At 45.2% G+C, this 18,265-nt stretch overlaps 2 protein-coding genes across 19 annotated transcripts in view; both read left to right on the top strand.

The window, feature by feature from the left end:
- Positions 1-67, top strand: part of LOC142589914 (uncharacterized) — a 98,166-nt gene extending 98,099 nt beyond the window's left edge. Inside the window, exon 43 of the transcript XR_012830000.1 lies at positions 3-67. The gene's annotated coding sequence lies outside the window, so the exon portion shown is untranslated. The remainder of the gene's footprint in view (positions 1-2) is intronic.
- Positions 49-17,840, top strand: LOC142589915 (uncharacterized). Of its 18 annotated transcripts, none has more exons than XM_075701608.1 (8): positions 49-102; positions 1,808-1,873; positions 3,084-3,207; positions 5,288-5,349; positions 6,629-6,752; positions 8,810-8,871; positions 9,821-9,942; positions 16,402-17,840. In XM_075701608.1, the coding sequence occupies exons 1-7, from the start codon at positions 63-65 to the stop codon at positions 9,919-9,921; spliced, it is 579 nt and encodes a 192-aa protein (XP_075557723.1). In that variant the 5' UTR covers positions 49-62; the 3' UTR covers positions 9,922-9,942; positions 16,402-17,840. The 18 variants fall into 18 exon arrangements, with proteins under 18 accessions (XP_075557723.1, XP_075557721.1, XP_075557720.1 ...); XM_075701606.1 differs by lacking the exon at positions 9,821-9,942 and adding an exon at positions 11,595-11,717 and having other exon boundaries at positions 6,629-6,748; positions 16,402-17,839; XM_075701605.1 differs by lacking the exon at positions 9,821-9,942 and adding an exon at positions 11,595-11,717 and having other exon boundaries at positions 16,402-17,837.
- Positions 17,841-18,265: the final 425 nt, after the last annotated feature.

Genomic DNA, 18,265 nt, shown 5'->3' with positions numbered 1-18,265 from the left:
AGCGCGGCCTACTCAGGCATCCACCTGCACGGAAAAGGTGTGCTTACAGCCCAATTTAGGATATGAGGAACGAAGTCACGGTGGCGATGGGCCACAGCATGGGTAAGAACTGCTCGCAAACGTCGTTCGATTCGTGAAATGCTCAAAGTCAACGCGTGCTACTTGACGTGCATTTTCCTGTTGGAAAATGTCACCCCAAAAAATGTCGCAAACTGTTTCAAGCAGGGCACAGCCCTCGTGACCAGTTATAAGTGGTTTTCGAGCAGTTTAGGTGAGATATAGCTGTCGCTGCTACATAATTGCCTACGTTAAGAAAAGACATCACTGGCCATCCTTGTTTCTATGACAATTTTTTGTCAGTTTTGTTCATTTTCGTTCCTTTCTAGGACTAGACGGTGTTGGGCTGCTTGCGTTGCGCTGATCTCACATTTTGACACGCAGGAAGGCAGATGGGAAACCTCGGATGAATATAATCACCACCCCATGCAGTGCCAACACAAATAGGTTTATGTCGTTCTTGTGGTACTTCTGCTTTTTTGTTGTTGCCGTCTTTTTGTACCCCTAAAGCTGATCATACCTGCAAGCCAAAGACATTGTTAGGAGCGGAAACTACAGCCAACTCTCATTAAGAAACGGTATCCCTTTGAATGTTACTGTTTGAGCTGAAGAACGCAGAACGTGGTCGCTAATAAAAATATTACGCGTGCCTAATTACCTGTAAGGTTTAGAAGCAGTTTTTCCAACAATTGCAGTTCTGATTCACCGAGATTGAAGCACATATCGGGGCTACGCTCAGCGAATAGCTCGTCAGTTATTCCGGATCTTTAAAGGTTTGTTGGGTTTGATGGTTTCGCCGATGTGAACCACTAGACAGAAATTAATCAAGGCTGAAATTATAGGCGCTGCGGCTCCAGTCGGTCGCACTGCCTCGAAAGTACCTTTAGCGAAGACCTTGCTGTCCATCCTGCGAGAGAATAGCAACTTTAAGCATCAGTCACGCTATTTCACTTAAAATAATGGCGAGAATGCAGAAAATAAAAGCATCGTCCAGCCATTTGTGATATCTTTTTCTTTTGATGCAGCAAGGAATGTCGTATGTGACAGGCGGGATCAGTAAATTCGGCTTTTGGTGGTACGGGCGTGTCGGCATTAATGTAGTCATTTTCGTGAATAGTGCGCCATATATATAAACGGCTAAATTATAACTTTGTACGATCAATGCGAACGCCACTCTTGCTGTAGCTTTCCGCCTTATAGCTGCTTATCAGGCTACAATGTCGACGAAATGAAGCGGCCAAAACTAGCGAAAGGTATCCGAATCGTGGTGTAAATACAAAATTGTCGAGAAGAACACTGACGATAGCTGTGGACTTGAACAAATTGCCGAGCGCTTCTAGCAACCTATTTGTTTTACTACAGAAACAAAGCTCTTGGAGGAATATTGTTACAGTGACGATATATAAATAACCCTTCTTATTTTATTTACTGTGCAATTCTAAGGTGAACAGTGCAATTTTTCATTTTAAACTGTGTGTAGTAGCAGGTCAACTTCACGATCCCGCCTTTCTGCACACTTAAGATCATGTAGCTACCGGCCGCCAAAAATTAGGCATTTATTAACAATACAGTAATAGTTGTCTCTGCTGTCCTGGCTGCACGGATGTAATATTCTTTAAGAATTTTATTTTGTTTTAATGAAAACCAACTGTCTTTTGTCAAATAACGGTTTATGTTTCTCAGTCTTTGTTCCCTCCTCACATCGCCGCACTTCAGTCGCGGCTCCTATATAACCCATTTGCTTATGCAGGTGGTCATTGGTTCTGGCTGGACCACCTCTCACCCGAAGCCTTGCGACCTATTTGGATCGTCCTCGGTGAGTTTACACTACATCAATCGGCGATTTCGATATCAAGACCCATTTTTCAGAGAGTGTGTTGTCGCCACTGCTAAAAAAATCTCTGCCACAAACTCGCGTATTGTTCATGTATTGCATGTATTTCTTGAACAAAATCCGTCAGAAATCGTTCCTCTCATCAAATTTTCCGTATTAGAAGACCACCTTGGATAGTATATACTACATCAAGCGGCGATCGCAATGTTGCAAGACCAAAAATTTTTTTTTTCCAGGGAGTGTCTTCTCTCTCCACGAAGACTATCGTTACGTGCTGACACTTTACAAACGCGAGGACGTGAAATGAACCTGCTATTAGTTTTAGCGGCCTGCCATGACTCACATTTTGCTCGTTAGAGACGGTTAGCTAGGTTAGGTTAGCGCTAGCGGCTGATTATGCGCTGGAGTTTGTTTGTGGAGCATGACAACGCTGCAGATTCCAGTAAAAGCCCCCTGCGCTTCTCCAAGAAGCAAATGTGGTGCTGAATGCGTGTCGTCACATGCAATGGCACATCTGCATGTGCTCCTCTCATTACTCTCTTGCGCGCTCTATTGTTCCCACCAGTTCAGAAGAAGCTGGAAGTATAATTAACGCGGGCGACTTACCAATAGCAACTCACATCGAGAACAATCGAGATGACTCTGCGGCTGAAGAGTGAACATATTACAAACTATGTGCGCCCTTATTCTCTTTATACATGATGCTCAACTAAATGCAACATTTCTACTAAAATCTCCCACTTGATGCGACTTGTTCAGAACAAAATTCAGATGTGCCTCTTGACTTACGTGGAGGGTTTGCACAGTTAAACAGTCGCAAGAATTTTCACCGAAGGGAGAGCCAGCGCTCACGGACATTTCGTTCCAGTGTGGTTCCAACGGGAGGTTAGGTTAGGTTGGGGACATATGTTCCCCTCAGTGTATCAGAACGTGAACCATCCGGCAGTGTACGAAACACGGAAGCATAAGATGCAGGAAAGTGAAGAAGTGAAAACGGGCTTTGGTATTACTTCAATAAACACCACGCGGTGAAAAGAGCTCAAGATCTAATCCGAAACGCAAAACGAACAAATTCAAAAAGCTTCGGTAGCATCAGGCGAGCTTACTCGGCGGAGAACTAGGCGTTTGTTCTTGCGACATTGCTAGAATTAGCAATTTTTGTTACAGTACGCCACGGGTCTTTTATTAACAGGATTAAGAACCGTATACTCGGAGCGCCCTGGACAACCGAAACACGGTACCTTCAGCGTGCACTGTGACAAGCACACCGACGGCTTCGATGGACACGGCAATAGCTGCGATACTCTTCATCGTAGGTAATCACAATGGTGCATGTAATAGATGCACCTGCCTTCGTTGTTTATCTCGCGTTGGATGTGATTCAAGTGATTTGACACACCGATACACCAAAACGTATTCGCACTGACACGGACACATGTAAAACAATAACAAAAATCTCGTCCCATACTTGAGTCTGTATTTGTGCACCTTCCTTTCAATAGCGAGAATTCGTTCTAAAGTTTTACTTTTTACGCGTTGGGAATTGGAGCGCTGGCACTCTACACAAGCCCATACTTTCATTGCAGCGCGGTCTACTGGGGCATCCACCTGCACGGAGACGGTGTGCTTACTGCCTAATTTAGGATTTGAGGAGCAAAGTCATGGCGGCGATGGGCCACAGCATGGCTAAGAACTGCTCGCAAACGTTGTTCGATTCGTGAAATGCTGAAAGTCAACGCGTTCTACTTACGTGCATTTTCCTGCTGGAAAATGTCACCCAAAGAAAGTGTCGCAAACTGTTTCAAGCAGGGCACAGAATTTCCCTCGTGACCAGTTATAAGTGGTTTTCGAGCAGTTTAGGTGAGATATAGCTGTCGCTGCTACGTAATTGCCTACGATAAGAAAAGACATCACTGGCCGTCCTTGTTTCTATTACAATTTTTGTCAGTATTGTTCATTTTCGCTCCTTCCTTGGACTAGACGGTGTTGGCTGCTTGCGTTGTATTAAGCCGACATTTTGACGCGAAGGATAGCAGATGGGAAATCTCGGTTGAAAATAATCGCCGCCTCATGCAGTGCCAACAGAAATAGGCATAAATAGGTTTATGTCGTTCTTTTGGTACTTCTGCTTTTTTGTTGTTGCCGTCATTTGTACCCTTAAAGCTGATCATACCTGCAAGCCAAAGACATTGTTAGGAGAGGAAACTACAGCCAACTCTCATTAAGAAACGGTATCCCTTTGAATGTTACTGTTCGAGCTGAAGAACGCAGAACGTGGTCGCTAATAAAAATATTACACCTGCTGAATTACGTGTAAGGTTTAGAAGCAGTTTTTCCAACAATTGCAGTTCTGATTCACCGAGATTCAAGTACTTATCGGCGCTACGCTCAGCGAATAGCTCGTCAGTTTTTCCGGATCTTTGAGGGTTTGTTGGGTTTGAGGGTTTCGCCGATGTGAAGCACGAGAGACAGAAATTAATCGAGACTGAAATTATAGGCGCTACGGCTCCAGTCGGTCGCACTGCCTCGGAAGTACCTTTAGCGAAGACCTTGCTGTCCATCCTGCGAGAGAATAGCAACTTTAAGCATCAGTCACGCCATTTCAGTTGAAATAATGGCGATAATGCAGAAAATAACAGCATCGTCCAGCCATTCGTGATATTTTTTCTTCTGATGCAGCAAAGAATGTCGTATTTGACAGGCGGGATCACTAAATTGCGCTTTTGGTGGTACGGGCGCGTCGGCATTACTGTAATGCAGTCATTTTCGTGAATAGTGCGCGATATATATAAACGGCTAAATTATAACTTTGTACGATCTATGCGAACGCCACTCTTGCTGTAGCTTCTCGCCACATAGCTGCTTATCAGGCTACAATATCGACCAAATGAAGCGGCCAAAACTAACGAAAGTATCCGAATCGTGGTGTACATACAACAACAATGACGATACCTGTGGATTTGAACAAATTGCCGAGCGCTTCTAGCAACCTATTCGGTTTACTACAGAAACAAGGCATTTGGAGCAATATTGTTCCAGTGCGATATATAAATAACGCTTCTTATTTTACTGTACAATTCTATGGTGAACAGTGCCATTTTTCATTTTACACAATGTGTGTAGTAGCAGGTCAACTTCACGATCCCGCCTTTCTGAACACTTAAGATCGTGTAGCTACCGGCCGCTAAGTATTAGGCATTTATTGTTGACAATAAAGTAATAGTTCGCTCTGCTGTCCTGGCTGCACGGATGTAATATTCTTTACGAATTTTATTTTGTTTTAATGAAAACCAACTGTCTCATGTCAAACAACGGTTTATGTTTCTCAGTGTTTTTTCCCTCCTCACATCGACGCACTTAAGTCGCTGCTCCTATATAACCCATTTGTTTATGCAGGTGGTCATTGGTTCTGGGCCACCTCTCACCCGAAGCCTTGCGACCTATTTGGATCGACCTCGGTGAGTTTACACTACATCAAGCGGCGATCTCGATATCAAGACCCATTTTTCAGAGAGTTTGTTGTCGCCACTGCTAAAAAATATCTGCCATAAACTCGCGTATTGTTCATGTATTGCATGTATTTCTTGAACAAATTCCGTCAGAAATTGTTCCTCTCATAAAATTTTCCGTATTCCGCATGTATTTCTTGAACAAATTCCGTCAGAAATCGTTCCTCTCATCAAATGTTCCGTATTATAAGACCACCTTGGTTAGTATATACTACATCAAGCGGCGATCGCAATGTTGCAAGACCAAATTTTTTTTTTCCGGAGAGTCTTTTTCTCTCCACGAAGACTATCGTTACGTGCTGACATTTTACAAACGCGAGGACTAGAAATGAACCTACTATTAGTTTTAGAGGCCTGCCACGACTCACGTTCTGCTCGTTAGAGACGGTTAGCTAGGTTAGGTTAGCGCTAGCGGCTGATTATGCGCTGGAGTTTGTTTGTGGAGTATGACAACGCTGAAGATTCCAGTAAAAGCCCCCTGCGCTTCTCCAAGAAGCAAATGTGGTGCTGAATGCTTGTCGTCACATGCAATGGCACATCTGCATGTGCTCCTCTCATTAAATCTTGCGCTCTATTCATTCGTATCATATTGTTCCCGCCAGTTCAGAAGAAGCTGGAAGTATAATTAACGCGGGCGACTTACCAATAGCAATTCACATCGAGAACAATCGAGATGTTCTGCGGCTGAAGAGTAGACATATACCAAACTATGTGCGGCCTTATTCTCTTTATACATGATGCTCGACTAAATGCAACATTTCTACTAAAATGTCCCACTTGATGCGACTTGTTCAGAACAAAATTAAGATGTGCCTGTTGACTTACGAGGAGCGTTTGCACATTTAAACAGTGGCAAGAATTTTAACCCAAGGGAGAGCCAGCGCTCACGGACATTTCGTTCCAGTGTGGTTCCAACGTGAGGTTAGATTAGGTTGGGGACATATGTTCCCCTCAGTGTATCAGAACGTGAACCATCCAGCAGTGTACGAAGCACGGAAGAATAAGATGCAGGAAAGTGCAGAAGTGAAAACTGGCTTTGGTATTACTTCAATAAACACCACGCGGTGAAAAGAGCTCAAGATCTAATCCGAAACGCAAAACGAACAAATTCAAAAAGCTTCGGTAGCATCAGGCGAGCTTACTCGGCGGAGAACTAGGCATTTGTTTCTGCGACATTGCTAGAATTAGCAATTTTTGTTACAGTACGCAAAGGGTCTTTTATTAACAGGATTGAGAACCGTATACTCGGAGCGCCCTGGACAACCGAAACACGGTACCTTCAGCGTGCACTGTGACAAGCACAGCGACGGCTTCGATGGACACGGCAATAGCTGCGATACTCTTCATCGTAGGTAATCACAATGGTGCATGTAATAGATGCACCTGCCTTCGTTGTTTATCTCGCGTTGGATGTAATGATTCAAGTGATTTGACACACCGATACACCAAAACGTATTCGCACTGACACGGACACATGTAAAACAATAACAAAAATCTCGTTTCATACTTGAGTCTGTATTTGTGCACCTTCCTTTCAATAGCGAGAATTCGTTCTAAAGTTTTACACTTTTTACGCGCTGGGAATTGGAGCGCTGGCACTCTACACAAGCCCATACTTTCATTGCAGCGCGGTCTACTGGGGCATCCACCTGCACGGAGAAGGTGTGCTTACTGCATAATTTAGATTTGAGGAGCAAAGTCATGGCGGCGATGGGCCACAGCATGGCTAAGAACTGCTCGCAAACGTTGTTCGATTCGTGAAATGCTGAAAGTCAACGCGTTCTACTTGACGTGCATTTTCCTGCTGGAAAATGTCCCCAAAACAAGTGTCGCAAACGGTTTCAAGCAGGGCACAGAATTTCCCTCCTGACCAGTTATAAGTGGTTTTCGAGAAGTTTAGCTGAGATTTAGCGGTCGCTGCTACATAATTGCCTACGTTAAGAAAAGACGTCAGGGGCGGTGCTTGTCTTTATGACGTTTTTTTGTCCTTTTTGTTCATTTTCGCTACTTTTCTGGACTACATGTTGTTGGGCTACTTGTGTTGTATTGAGCCGACATATTGACGCGAAGGATAGCAGATGGGAAATCTCGGTTGAAAATAATCGCCACCCTATGCAGTGCCAACATAAATAGGCATAAATAAGTTCATGTCGTTCTTGTGGTACTTCTGCTTTTTTGTTGTTGCCGTCTTTTTGTACCCCTAAAGCTGACCATACCTGCAAGCGAAATACACTGTTAGGAGAAGAAACTACAGCCAAGTTTGAATGTTACTGTGATCTGAAGAAGGCAGAACGCGGTGGCTAATAAACATATCACGCCTGCTGAATAACGCGTAAGGTTTACAAGCAGTTTTTCGAACAATTGCAGTTCTGTTTCACCGAGATTGAAGCACATATCGGGGCTACGCTCACCGAACAGCTCGTCAATTTTTCCGGATCTTTGACGAGTTTTTGGGTTTGAGGGTTTCGCCGATGTGAACCACGAGAGGCAGAAATTAATCAAGACTACAATTATAGGCGCTGCGGCACCAGCTGGTCGCACTTTCTCGGAAGTACCTTTAGCGAAGACCTTGCTGTCCATCTTGCGAGAGAATAGCAACTTTAAGCATCAGTCACGCCATTTCAGTTGAAATAATGGCGAAAATGCAGAAAATAAAAGCATCGGCTAGCCATTTGTGAAATTTTTTCTTCTGATGCAGCAAAGAATGTCGTATGTGATAGGCGGGATCAGTAAATTGCGCTTTTGGTGGTACGGGCGCGTCGGCATTACTGTAATGGAGCCGTTTCGTAAATAGTGTGCGATATATATAAACGGCTCAATTACAACTTTGTACGATCTATGCGAACGCCACTCTTGCTGTAGCTTCTCGCCACATAGCTGCTTGTCAGGCTACAATATCGACCAAATGAAGCGGCCAAAACTAGCGAAAGGTATCCGAATCGTGGTGTACATACAACACTGACGATACCTGTGGATTTGAACAAATTGCCGAGCGCTTCTAGCAACCTATTGGGTTTACTACTGAAACAAGGCATTTGCAGGAATATTGTTACAGTGACGATATATAAATAGCGCTTCTTATTTTACTGTACACTTCTATGGTGAACATTGCCATTTTTCATTTTACACCCTGTGTGTAGTAGCGGGTCAACTTCACGATCCCGCCTTTCTGCACACTTAAGACCATGTAGCTACCTGTCGCTAAATATTTGGCATTTATTGTTAACGATAAAGTAATAGCTGTCTGTGCTGTCCTGGCTGCGCGGATGTAATATTCTTTAGGAATTTTTTTTTTAATGAATACCAACTGTCTTTTGTCAAACAACGGTTTATGTTTCTCAGTGTTTGTTCCCTCCTCACATCGCCGCACTTCAGTCGCTGCCCTTACATAACCCATTTGCTTATGCAGGTGGTCATTGGTTCTGGACCGCCTCTCACCCGAAGCCTCGCTACCTATTTGGATCGACCTCGGTGAATTTACACTACATCAAGCGGCGATCTTGATATCAAGACCCATTTTTCAGAGAGTGCGTTGTCGCCACTACTAAATAATCTCTGCCACAAACTCGTGCATTGGTCATGTATTGCATGTATTTCTTGAACAAAATTCGTCAGAAATCGTTGCTCTCATCAAATGTTCCGTATTATCAGACCACCTTGGTTAGTATATACTACATCAAGCGGCGATCGCAATGTTGCAAGACCAAAATTTCCTTTTCTTCCGGAGAGTGTCTTCTCTCTCCACGAAGACTATCGTTACGTGCCGACACATTACAAACGCGAGGACTGCCCCTGCGCTTCTCCAAGAAGCAAGTGTGGGGCTGAATGCGTGTCGTCACATGCAATGGCACATCTGCATGTGCTCCTCTCATTAAATACTCCCTTGCGCTCTATTCATTCATAGGAGAATGTTCCCGCCAGTTCAGAAGCAGGAAGTATAATCAACGCGGGCGACTTACCAATAGCAATTCTCATGAAGAACAATCGAGATGTGCTGCGGCTGAAGAGTAGACATATTCCAAACTCTATGTGCGCGCTTATTCTTTATACATGATGCTAAACTAAAAGCAACATTTCTACTAAAATGTCCCACTTGATGCGACTTGTTCAGAACAAAATTAAGATGTGGCTCTTGAATACGTGGAGTATCAGAACATTAAGTATCCGGCAGTGCACGACGCACGGAAGAATAGGGGTACAGGGAAGTGCAGTAGTGAAAAATAGGCCTTGTCATTACTTCGATAAACACCACGTCTTGGACAGAGCTCAAGGCCTGATCCGAAACTCAAAACGAACCAATTCGAGAAGCTTCGGTAGCCTCAGGCGAGCTTACTCAGCGGAGAACTAGGCGTTTCTTCTTGCGACATTGTTAGAAATAGCAATTTTTGTGACAGTACGCCACCGGCCCTTTTATTAATAGGATTGAGCAGCGTACTGGGAGCGCCAAGGGCGATCAATACACGGAGCCTGCTGCAAGAAATGTGGAAAGCACATCGACGGCTTCGATGGACGCTGCAATAGCTGCGATACTCTTCATCGTAGGTAATCACAATGGATCATGTATTACATGCACCTGCCTTTGTTGTTTCTTATCTCGCTTCGGATGTAGTCACTCAAGTGATTTCGCAGTGTGCGTGAGGTCTGCTTGAGCGCTCGTCATGTTTTGTGTTACCCAAAAGCAGTTAGCTCTCCACGTGCTGTTGCGCTTTTATATACGTACTACAGCTCGATGAGGGTCTTTTCTTTTTTGCTTGACAATACATTATTGTCGTGATGCAGGAGACTAAAGGCGACGTTAAGGGTCGCCTGACTAGGCCTCTAGCACTGCATTGTACATTCAGCACACTACGGCATTAAAAATAAAAGGAAGAACAAAAGCAAAACACTGTAAATAGCTAGAGAGAAGGAAATATACAGCAAAATAGTAGCAAGGCAAAAGAAATGGATCACATGAAAAACGTATATGACTTGAAAACAGATATATAATAAAAATAGATGAGAGCAAGAATAAATCAAGATACTATTGTTACAATGTATACATTAAACGTGAGCATAGGCGAATAGGCACGTGTTTAAACACTTGTATATATACATATATATGCAAATGAAATAAAAATTTTTATTGTATTCTCAATGATGGTAAGGAAGGAGATTGCTTAATCAAGGTCAGTACTTCCGGATGAGTATTTAGCCGATTATGGATTTGCCATTTCAACACATGCTGTCCATAGTTACAGGTCTACGTTTGGGTTTTGAGAAAGTAGTAATTTCCAATGTTGTTAGAATCAATAGTAAGACATTGTTCACAGTCATTGGATTATTGCGCATATATAAGTACAGAGACACCTTGCTTATACAGTTCGCGAATGCTAAGGATATACTCTGATGTAAAATATGACACGTGTTCATGGCATAAGGTCTCAATAAAACGAAGAGCTCTTTTTTGCACTAGATAAAGGTTGTTCAGATTGGGACTGAGATGTAACTCCCTAGATATGAACACAGTGGTGCAGACGGGACTGAATTAAAGAATAGTAGATTTCACCTTTGAAGTGTTTAGGAATAAGCTCCGATGTCTATTCAGCATTCGTATTAATCTGGCTATGCTGGTTAATTTTACCCGCGAACCTAACTAAATTCATCTTGCGTCTTCGTGTTTTGCATTTGCGCTTACTAGCACATCCAGAAGCCTATATGAACCACTTAAATCTACAAAACTATTGAACCCGTTTCGTGTTTTTGTCCTATTTGCATTACACTAGCATTCCATAATGACAATGACTACAGTCATCCGCTAAAATATAATAGCTTAATTAGGTTAGCTTGTCTCATGCACTTGTGTTTGTGATATACTATTATTCGCGCGTCACATTGACCACTTTCACCTGATGTTTTAAACAATTCTATTTTGAAATTCTAGAGGTTCTGATAGCGCCTAATTTAGTGTTACCAACAAAACCCTTGTTAGGTACGGGCATCTGAAATGTCCAAGAATAGCGGTCCACGCGGCCATACGAGGCCAGTAGCCCGAAGCTAAACGCAAATTCAAGCTGTGCCTCTCATTCGAATGCTAGCTTAGCAGCCCTCCTGCAGCGGCAGAACAACCAGCTTCAAGTTTACTTTTCGCCATGTTTTTGATATGGACGTGAACACCGCGTGTACGTCACCCGAATTCGCGCTACTTTCTTGCGCAGCCTCTAACAGCGACGCAAGCGGGCATTGTCAATGCGCTGTGGCAGTCGATCGCTTGCATCGCCGTGCAGTGTGGTGCACCTACCCTTCGCTCAGCCATCACCGACTCCCTGCAGTCATCAGAGGTTAGTATTTAATACGGCGGGCGTAGAATTCGTCATCGTGACATCCCTTTCGCTGGACGCGATCTCGTCCAGTCGGTTCACTATCTTCACGCGCCTACGGTGTTCTAATGCAAGGAAACAATGTGTCTTAGACCTGAGTTCTGCCAGCAGAAGCAGGGACTTTGGGTTTGAATGTAACAAAAACAAAACGCTGGCATTACTTTAGGGCATCCTCCCTCTCCAATTGGAGGGAGACGTGTTCTTGTCTTATTTGCACTACCCAAGTCATTCAGTATGCCAAATCTCCCAGCTTTGATTTACTACTCTCACATAACCTAAATGTTACGTAACTCAGCGCTGAAATCCGCGAAGGGCCGCACACGAAGAGTGGGAGAGGGATAGGCATGGCAATTTCATGAAACAACAAATTAATTGTGACAGCGTTCCAGCGAGAAAGACTTTTCAGTAGACTTCCCGTGTCGGCCGGAAAATGTTATTTTCGTACCCTTTGGGCGAAAGCAGTTAGGCGGCCCTGGATACAACTCTTGAACAGTGAGTGTTGCTGACTCGTGCGAGGCAATTCGTCTTGTGATGTGAGGGGTATGGCAATCTCTTCCTGATCCTCATCGAACGCTGGGTTCGGGTTACTACAATGGTGGTTGCAGTGCTCATGCGAACTAGAGTGAGACGACGTTGCTCAACGTTAAGCACCAGTGTTGTGCCATACTACGAGCACCACGTGGCGACCACGAGGCGACGGGAGCTCTCACTTCTCCGCGCGACGAATCGAGAATTCGACACGGGAGACGACTTCAAGAAACGCCGAGCCATCCCCGCGGCGCCCAGTCATCTCCGCGACGAATCGAGATTTCGACGCGGGCGAGTTCATCACCCTGCCCCGCCTGGTTCCTGCCGACGAGAACTCGCCCAAACCGGTTCCTGCCAACGCGAGGGGTCGCTGAAGGGATTTAAGGGAGAACCGGTCCATCGTGAGAGGAGAGTCGCTTCCAGCCGCCCAGTCGGTCTGATGCGCTCTTACGGCTACCTGCACGCTATCATCCATTATCTGTAAATATTGTGCAAAGTTTTTCGTTTCCTTTTCGTCTGCGGAAGGAGTCCGTCTTTCGTACTCCGCCCCGAAGTCACAACACCAGGCGATGACTATTGAGATTCTGTGGTGGACGTTTGGAGCCTCTGGTAATGGCGCTAAAGCTGTCTTGGGCCTTCCATTTTTTGGTGAAGCACCCTACAAATAGGACACCTCATACTTCATTCCTTTTTGCGTTGATCTTATGTTAAAGATCGAGGCTTGGGCGTGTTGTCACCCTTGCCTTACGGCGCCCTGCAGTCAAGGATATCCGCATCGAATGTTCATGGAGTGGAAAATGTATTGGGTGTTTTGCATACCGTCAGCTCTGACGCGGATGAGAGGCTGTTCTAATTTGAGAATGGGAAAGCAGTGGTCGTGCTCCCGTCGCTGCTTGCGCTGGCGATAACTGATTTGGCTTCTCCAGCTCGTTTGGGAGCCGTTACAGTCCTTCCTATCGTTAGAACGCGTTGTTCTGCGTTGACCTCATCTGTGGTGAGGATGGAGTCATCATTGGCTGCTGGACTCTTGATCATCAGGGTCATGATTAAGCCGTGTGTTGCAATTTTCACCGACCACAGGAATTGGCGCGATGATGATTGCGTGACCTACGTATACATGGGACAAATTTTCGTTGGACTGCCTTGTGGTGTGCAGACGTGTTAAATGTGGGGGGCCTAGTAGCAAGGTAACAAGTAATAACTATTTTTTTCATTCCTTTTGTTCCATCGCATGGTGTCGCACCGTGGTTACCACTTTAATTAAAAAACAGCCAAAAAGTGCACACTGGAAACATTGCCACGAGATGCGAGGCACGTTATGAAAGATCAGTGTATATATATATAATATACATAATATGGCCCCGAGTCCCGCTACAAAAGTCATTAAAGCTGCCAAATTGTGTTACCTTTGCAAATTGCAATTTGCTGCCTGTGATACCAAAACTATGCTTTGACGCCAGATTAACAAGTATTGGCCGGCTAAATGTATGGTTACATATGCATTCCAACGATGTCATCGCGATTCTTACCTGTGCAGATCGTTCCTAACTACGACCGATCCTAACAAAAAGAAAGAGGAACTTCAACCATGGCATGCGATGAAGCCGGGAAATCGGTAACGAATTCGACTCGTCGACAACCAAAACTTGACCTGCGTTTGAGCGAAGCAAAAAAAAACGAAATCTGAGCGCGCCTCGACGGAACAGAGAGGTCCAGAGAGAACACCGGGGGTGCCATATTGGTTCGATACGCGTTCTGTTCGGTTGCTTCAACGTCACAGAGCGGCAGTATGCAAAATTTCTGAGAACGGGGCGGAGATAGCAGCCAATCGGCAAGCGGTGAATTTTTTCTTTGCAACAATGCACTGCGCCGCTTTGGATGTCGGGGTTTTAGCATGGCATTCCAGTTCGGGAACTTCGTGAGTAAGGTTTACCGCGTAGTTCCGGCATGTGTTTGCTTCGAGATACATATCCCAAAACTCAGTGCGACTACGCCCAGTGCGGCTTCATTTGGCCGAGCTGTCGCACGAGAGCTTCTGCGGCGAGCGCTGATGTGGGCATGGTCACCTAAGTCTTAGCGGCGCTTGTAATGCTGAAGGTTGGGGCAGAGCGCAAATCATTTTTCTCTACACTTGCTTCACATGTGTACCGAAAGTTTCTCTAGTGGTATCGCTGAAGAGGGCGTCAAATTTGGAATTATCTGGGACGAAACCGCTCAGTAATGCCCGCGAACCTGGTAGTTAAATATCCTTGATGCAAAATTGATGCAAATTTGGCACGTTTGTGCAAAATTTGAGCGTTACCAGCTAGCGGATTAGCAGTAATAGTCACGTCAACCTGACAAAGTTAGTGATGCGTCATCGTGTACCACATGTACCGCATGCTCACACATGCTTGAGTGTGCGTAGTGCGCACAGCATGACGATCCATGCTCTGGGCTTTTACTTGAGAAGCCCCCAGTCTGAATTTGGCGTGAACCGTAGTGGGGGATTATTTTTTACCACCTCGAGTTCTTTTTTTACTCTAGCGCTCACCTGAATCCGATTAGTAGACGTTCGTTCTTGCATTTCATCCCCCAGCGAAATGCTGTCGCTGCGACCGGGAAAGAACTCTGGACCTGGGTACATTAATAAGGAAACACGGGAACTCTGAAAATATTTGGCAGCCATAAAGCTTTGGCATTTCACAAAAGCAGTAGCTTCATACATTTCGCTCGTTGGACAAACATTGTAATCTATCTATAATGTGCGACGATACATGTATAACCTTTTCTCACGCCTAGAAAATTGAAACAAGCCGAACGTAACACCTAGCGCGTGGAAGATGCGTGATAGCTAGCTCCTAGAAATCTGGTTAAATTACCCTATGTCCTTTGAGTGAAAAAAATTTTTCACTGTGAATGAACTCTTTGCGTGAAGAGATATCGATTTGGAACGCGTTTCCAGATTGAAGGGGCCGTCAACTCTGCTTAATAACGAGCTTGCGAAATTAATTCGAGAACATGAAAATTTAGTTTGAAAACATCGAAATTTGGACATTTTTTTTACACTTGTAATGCATTCTTTCAGTTCGATATTCAGAAGGAATATTCTAAAGCAAGTTTACCGCTCTTAATTATTTCGAGTTTATTACATTTCCAGTTTAGAGCAGCCTTGTAGCACTCGTGTTCATTGCAAATTCACTTGTCATGAGGCTTCCTTTCCCTTTGTTTTAGATTTGAACACAGTCGGGTTGCAACAACATGAAACAGACCTTCTGATTCGACCTTTCTTTAGCAGTGCAAAAGCACTTCAAGTCAAAACGTTTCCAATAGAGCACATTTCGCCAGAATACACAACGCGGCCGTCGCGCGTCGTGTATTTGGTAGCTCTGATGCCGAGGCGACTCCTCGCCCAAATATACGCCTTCAGTGAAGTTGTGCCTCATAATCAGAAAGTGGTTTTGGCACATGAAACCCCAAATATTATTATTCAGTGAAGTTCCCCGAGGCACTGTCAGTCTCTGCCACGATGTTTACGACAAAAGTGGGAACACGTTCGTACGCATTTCGGCTGTAGCATCAACTTCAACCTCACATATTTTACACCTCAGGATATCGGAGTCCATTCGCTGATGGTTTTCGCCAAAGGCATGCTTATGGTATAAACCTTCATATTGTGAGCCGTGCTCTCTACGATGCCAACTGTAATTCTTGTTTCGTCTGCTTGTATTGAAACCATTGCAATCATTGTGCGACAAACTTTTTTTAACAAGTGTTTTGTGCCTTGTTCCAGTAGCTCTTCTTCCAAAATACAGCTTCTAGGAGATGGAGAGAAATCACATCCTATGGCCATAGGTATATCCATACATATATATATGACCAGGGTTAACTGATAGAGATAAGCCACGACAGCTGCGATGCCTGTGTTGTGCCTATTGCGTCATGGTCCCACTGCGCCCCCAAGTGGAGAAAAACACTCCGTGAATAGTTTACTAGTGCAGCTTTAAATTGGTTAAGTTGGTCCGGGCTCAGAGGAATGGTGCAATCTATTTTGATAGATCTAAACAATTGTAAGGTTTCTAAAAGACGTGGTCTGCAACTTATCAAATGTTCTTATCTTCTATACTTTTATTTGCAGGTTTCCAGCTCGGGATAAACGGGTCGTCCATTTGTCATCCTCTGCTTTGACGTGGACTATCACGTCGAGTGTAGTGCATTCTCCGTACGCTGAATCTCGTAGCCTGACTTCAATGGCTCTCGCGCCTGCCTCTGCTTCAATAGGTGCCGAGTGCGACTGCCAGAGCTGGACACCATCCGGCTACATGTAGCGCGCATGAGAATCCATTCCCGATGACCCTCAGCTCGTCTCGGGACAGTTTGAACCACCTGGCTCCAGCAAATAAATGCGGGCTGAGCACCGGCACTGCCGTACTAACAGCTCGCAAGTGAGCTATGTCAAGTGTAGTGGCACAATAAACACGACCGTCGTATAAAGCATTGTCATTTGAGGATAGCAGACAATTGTACTGATGGCTTTGCAAGCGAAAGCGCACATGGTTTATTGCTGTTTCCATATGTCTGTCCCTATAGTACAGATACTAAAATTGTTACGTGCATTCCCGTCGCGTGTTATCTCTCGCAGCGAAGTAGGTGAGCATGGACCGATCCACGGCGCTAGTGTCTTCTAAGACAAGGAAAAGGCACCTACCGATTTCCGCCGGGTGGGGCAGTCCGGGGGTGCCGCCCACGTGTAGCCGAGGCCAAAGGGGCGTGTTGCCTCCGTCGAGGGGCCGCAAAGGTCAAACAACCTGCTTCCGCTCAGCCCCCGGGATCACGTTTTCCCCGGACACGGCTAAGCCGCGCAGGGTTGGACGCGGGAGGGTCCAACCCTCGTGTGCTCGGGCACTTCGTGTCGCAACAAACCAAACGCCTGTTGACGCAGACGCCCCTGCGGGAGATGCATTGTTTTAAGTCAGTGGGTATACTGGAATCGTTTGTAAACAGCACATGGACCCATAAGCAGGACGCATTGCCATATACAGGACAGTGTATGTTCAGCCATATACCCTTGACTCGCAAGAGGGCAGTGCCGCCGACTGTGCGAATGTGTGTGCTGTACAAACGAAAGCCGGAATTGTGATATCCACTGTGCATATGTCTCCGGGCACACCCAAGCGTGATATCGAGGAGTTTCGAGAACCGCGCACTTTGCATCGGTTAGCCGTGATAACACTACCCCTGTGATCATAGTTGGAGACTTCAATGGGGACTTGGAGGGCCACACCGATACAAGTCAACTAAACTGTCGTCTATAGATTTAACGATAGCCGCTTTTGCATGAATGCGACAGTAGTGCATCGCATTTCCAAGAGCATTTTTGGAGAGGTGATGCGACGCCGTTTACATGTAGCGCATTGCCTGTAGCAAGAACATAGCGTCACATGCGTGAGTCGACTCACGCCCTCGCCTGGCGCATTACTTATCGTCAAGTCTGTAACGGAACCAATCAGTGTATATCACAGTAATGGCAAATCTGTCATTACATTTACCAAATCATTAAAATAAATACATGAGAGAGAGAGAAGCTTTAATGGTATGCTGGAGATGCTAGCCTGGCTGGTCGCGTGACATGCTAATCCAGGTGCTGGGTGATGGTCACAGTGATAAACACTTTACAGCACGTACACACACACACACACACACACACACACACACACACACACACACACACACACACACACACACACACACACACACACACACACACCATAGAGATATTTACAAAGTTTCGTTAAGGCTCGTGGCCTGCAAGAACGTCAGGTGGTGTTTTGCCATGGGCCGAGAATGTGCTGTAGTGCCAAGCTCAAGTCCCATTGAAGCTGTCGGGACGCCTTCAGCGAGTCTCTCTCTGACGCGTAGTCGTACCAGTCACACAGGACTTGTCGCAGGTCTTCAGGGACGTTACATTCACGGAACATTGGCGAGTCCGCGAGTTGAATCTT

This window comes from Dermacentor variabilis, chromosome 8 (assembly GCF_050947875.1).
Source record: "Dermacentor variabilis isolate Ectoservices chromosome 8, ASM5094787v1, whole genome shotgun sequence".
Taxonomy (NCBI): Eukaryota; Metazoa; Arthropoda; class Arachnida; order Ixodida; family Ixodidae; genus Dermacentor; species Dermacentor variabilis.
This window is presented reverse-complemented; position numbering and strand designations above follow the sequence as displayed.

What these genes read in the sequence shown, in the direction of transcription:
- LOC142589915 (XM_075701605.1), top strand. Translation starts at nt 63, where the DNA reads ATGAGGAACGAAGTCACGGTGGCGATGGGCCACAGCATGG. An exon ending in GGCGATGGGCCACAGCATGG is followed by an intron (nt 103 to 1,807) that starts GTAAGAACTGCT and finishes TTGCTTATGCAG; the next exon opens with GTGGTCATTGGTTCTGGCTG. An exon ending in ACCTATTTGGATCGACCTCG is followed by an intron (nt 8,872 to 11,594) that starts GTGAATTTACAC and finishes TTTCTTGCGCAG; the next exon opens with CCTCTAACAGCGACGCAAGC.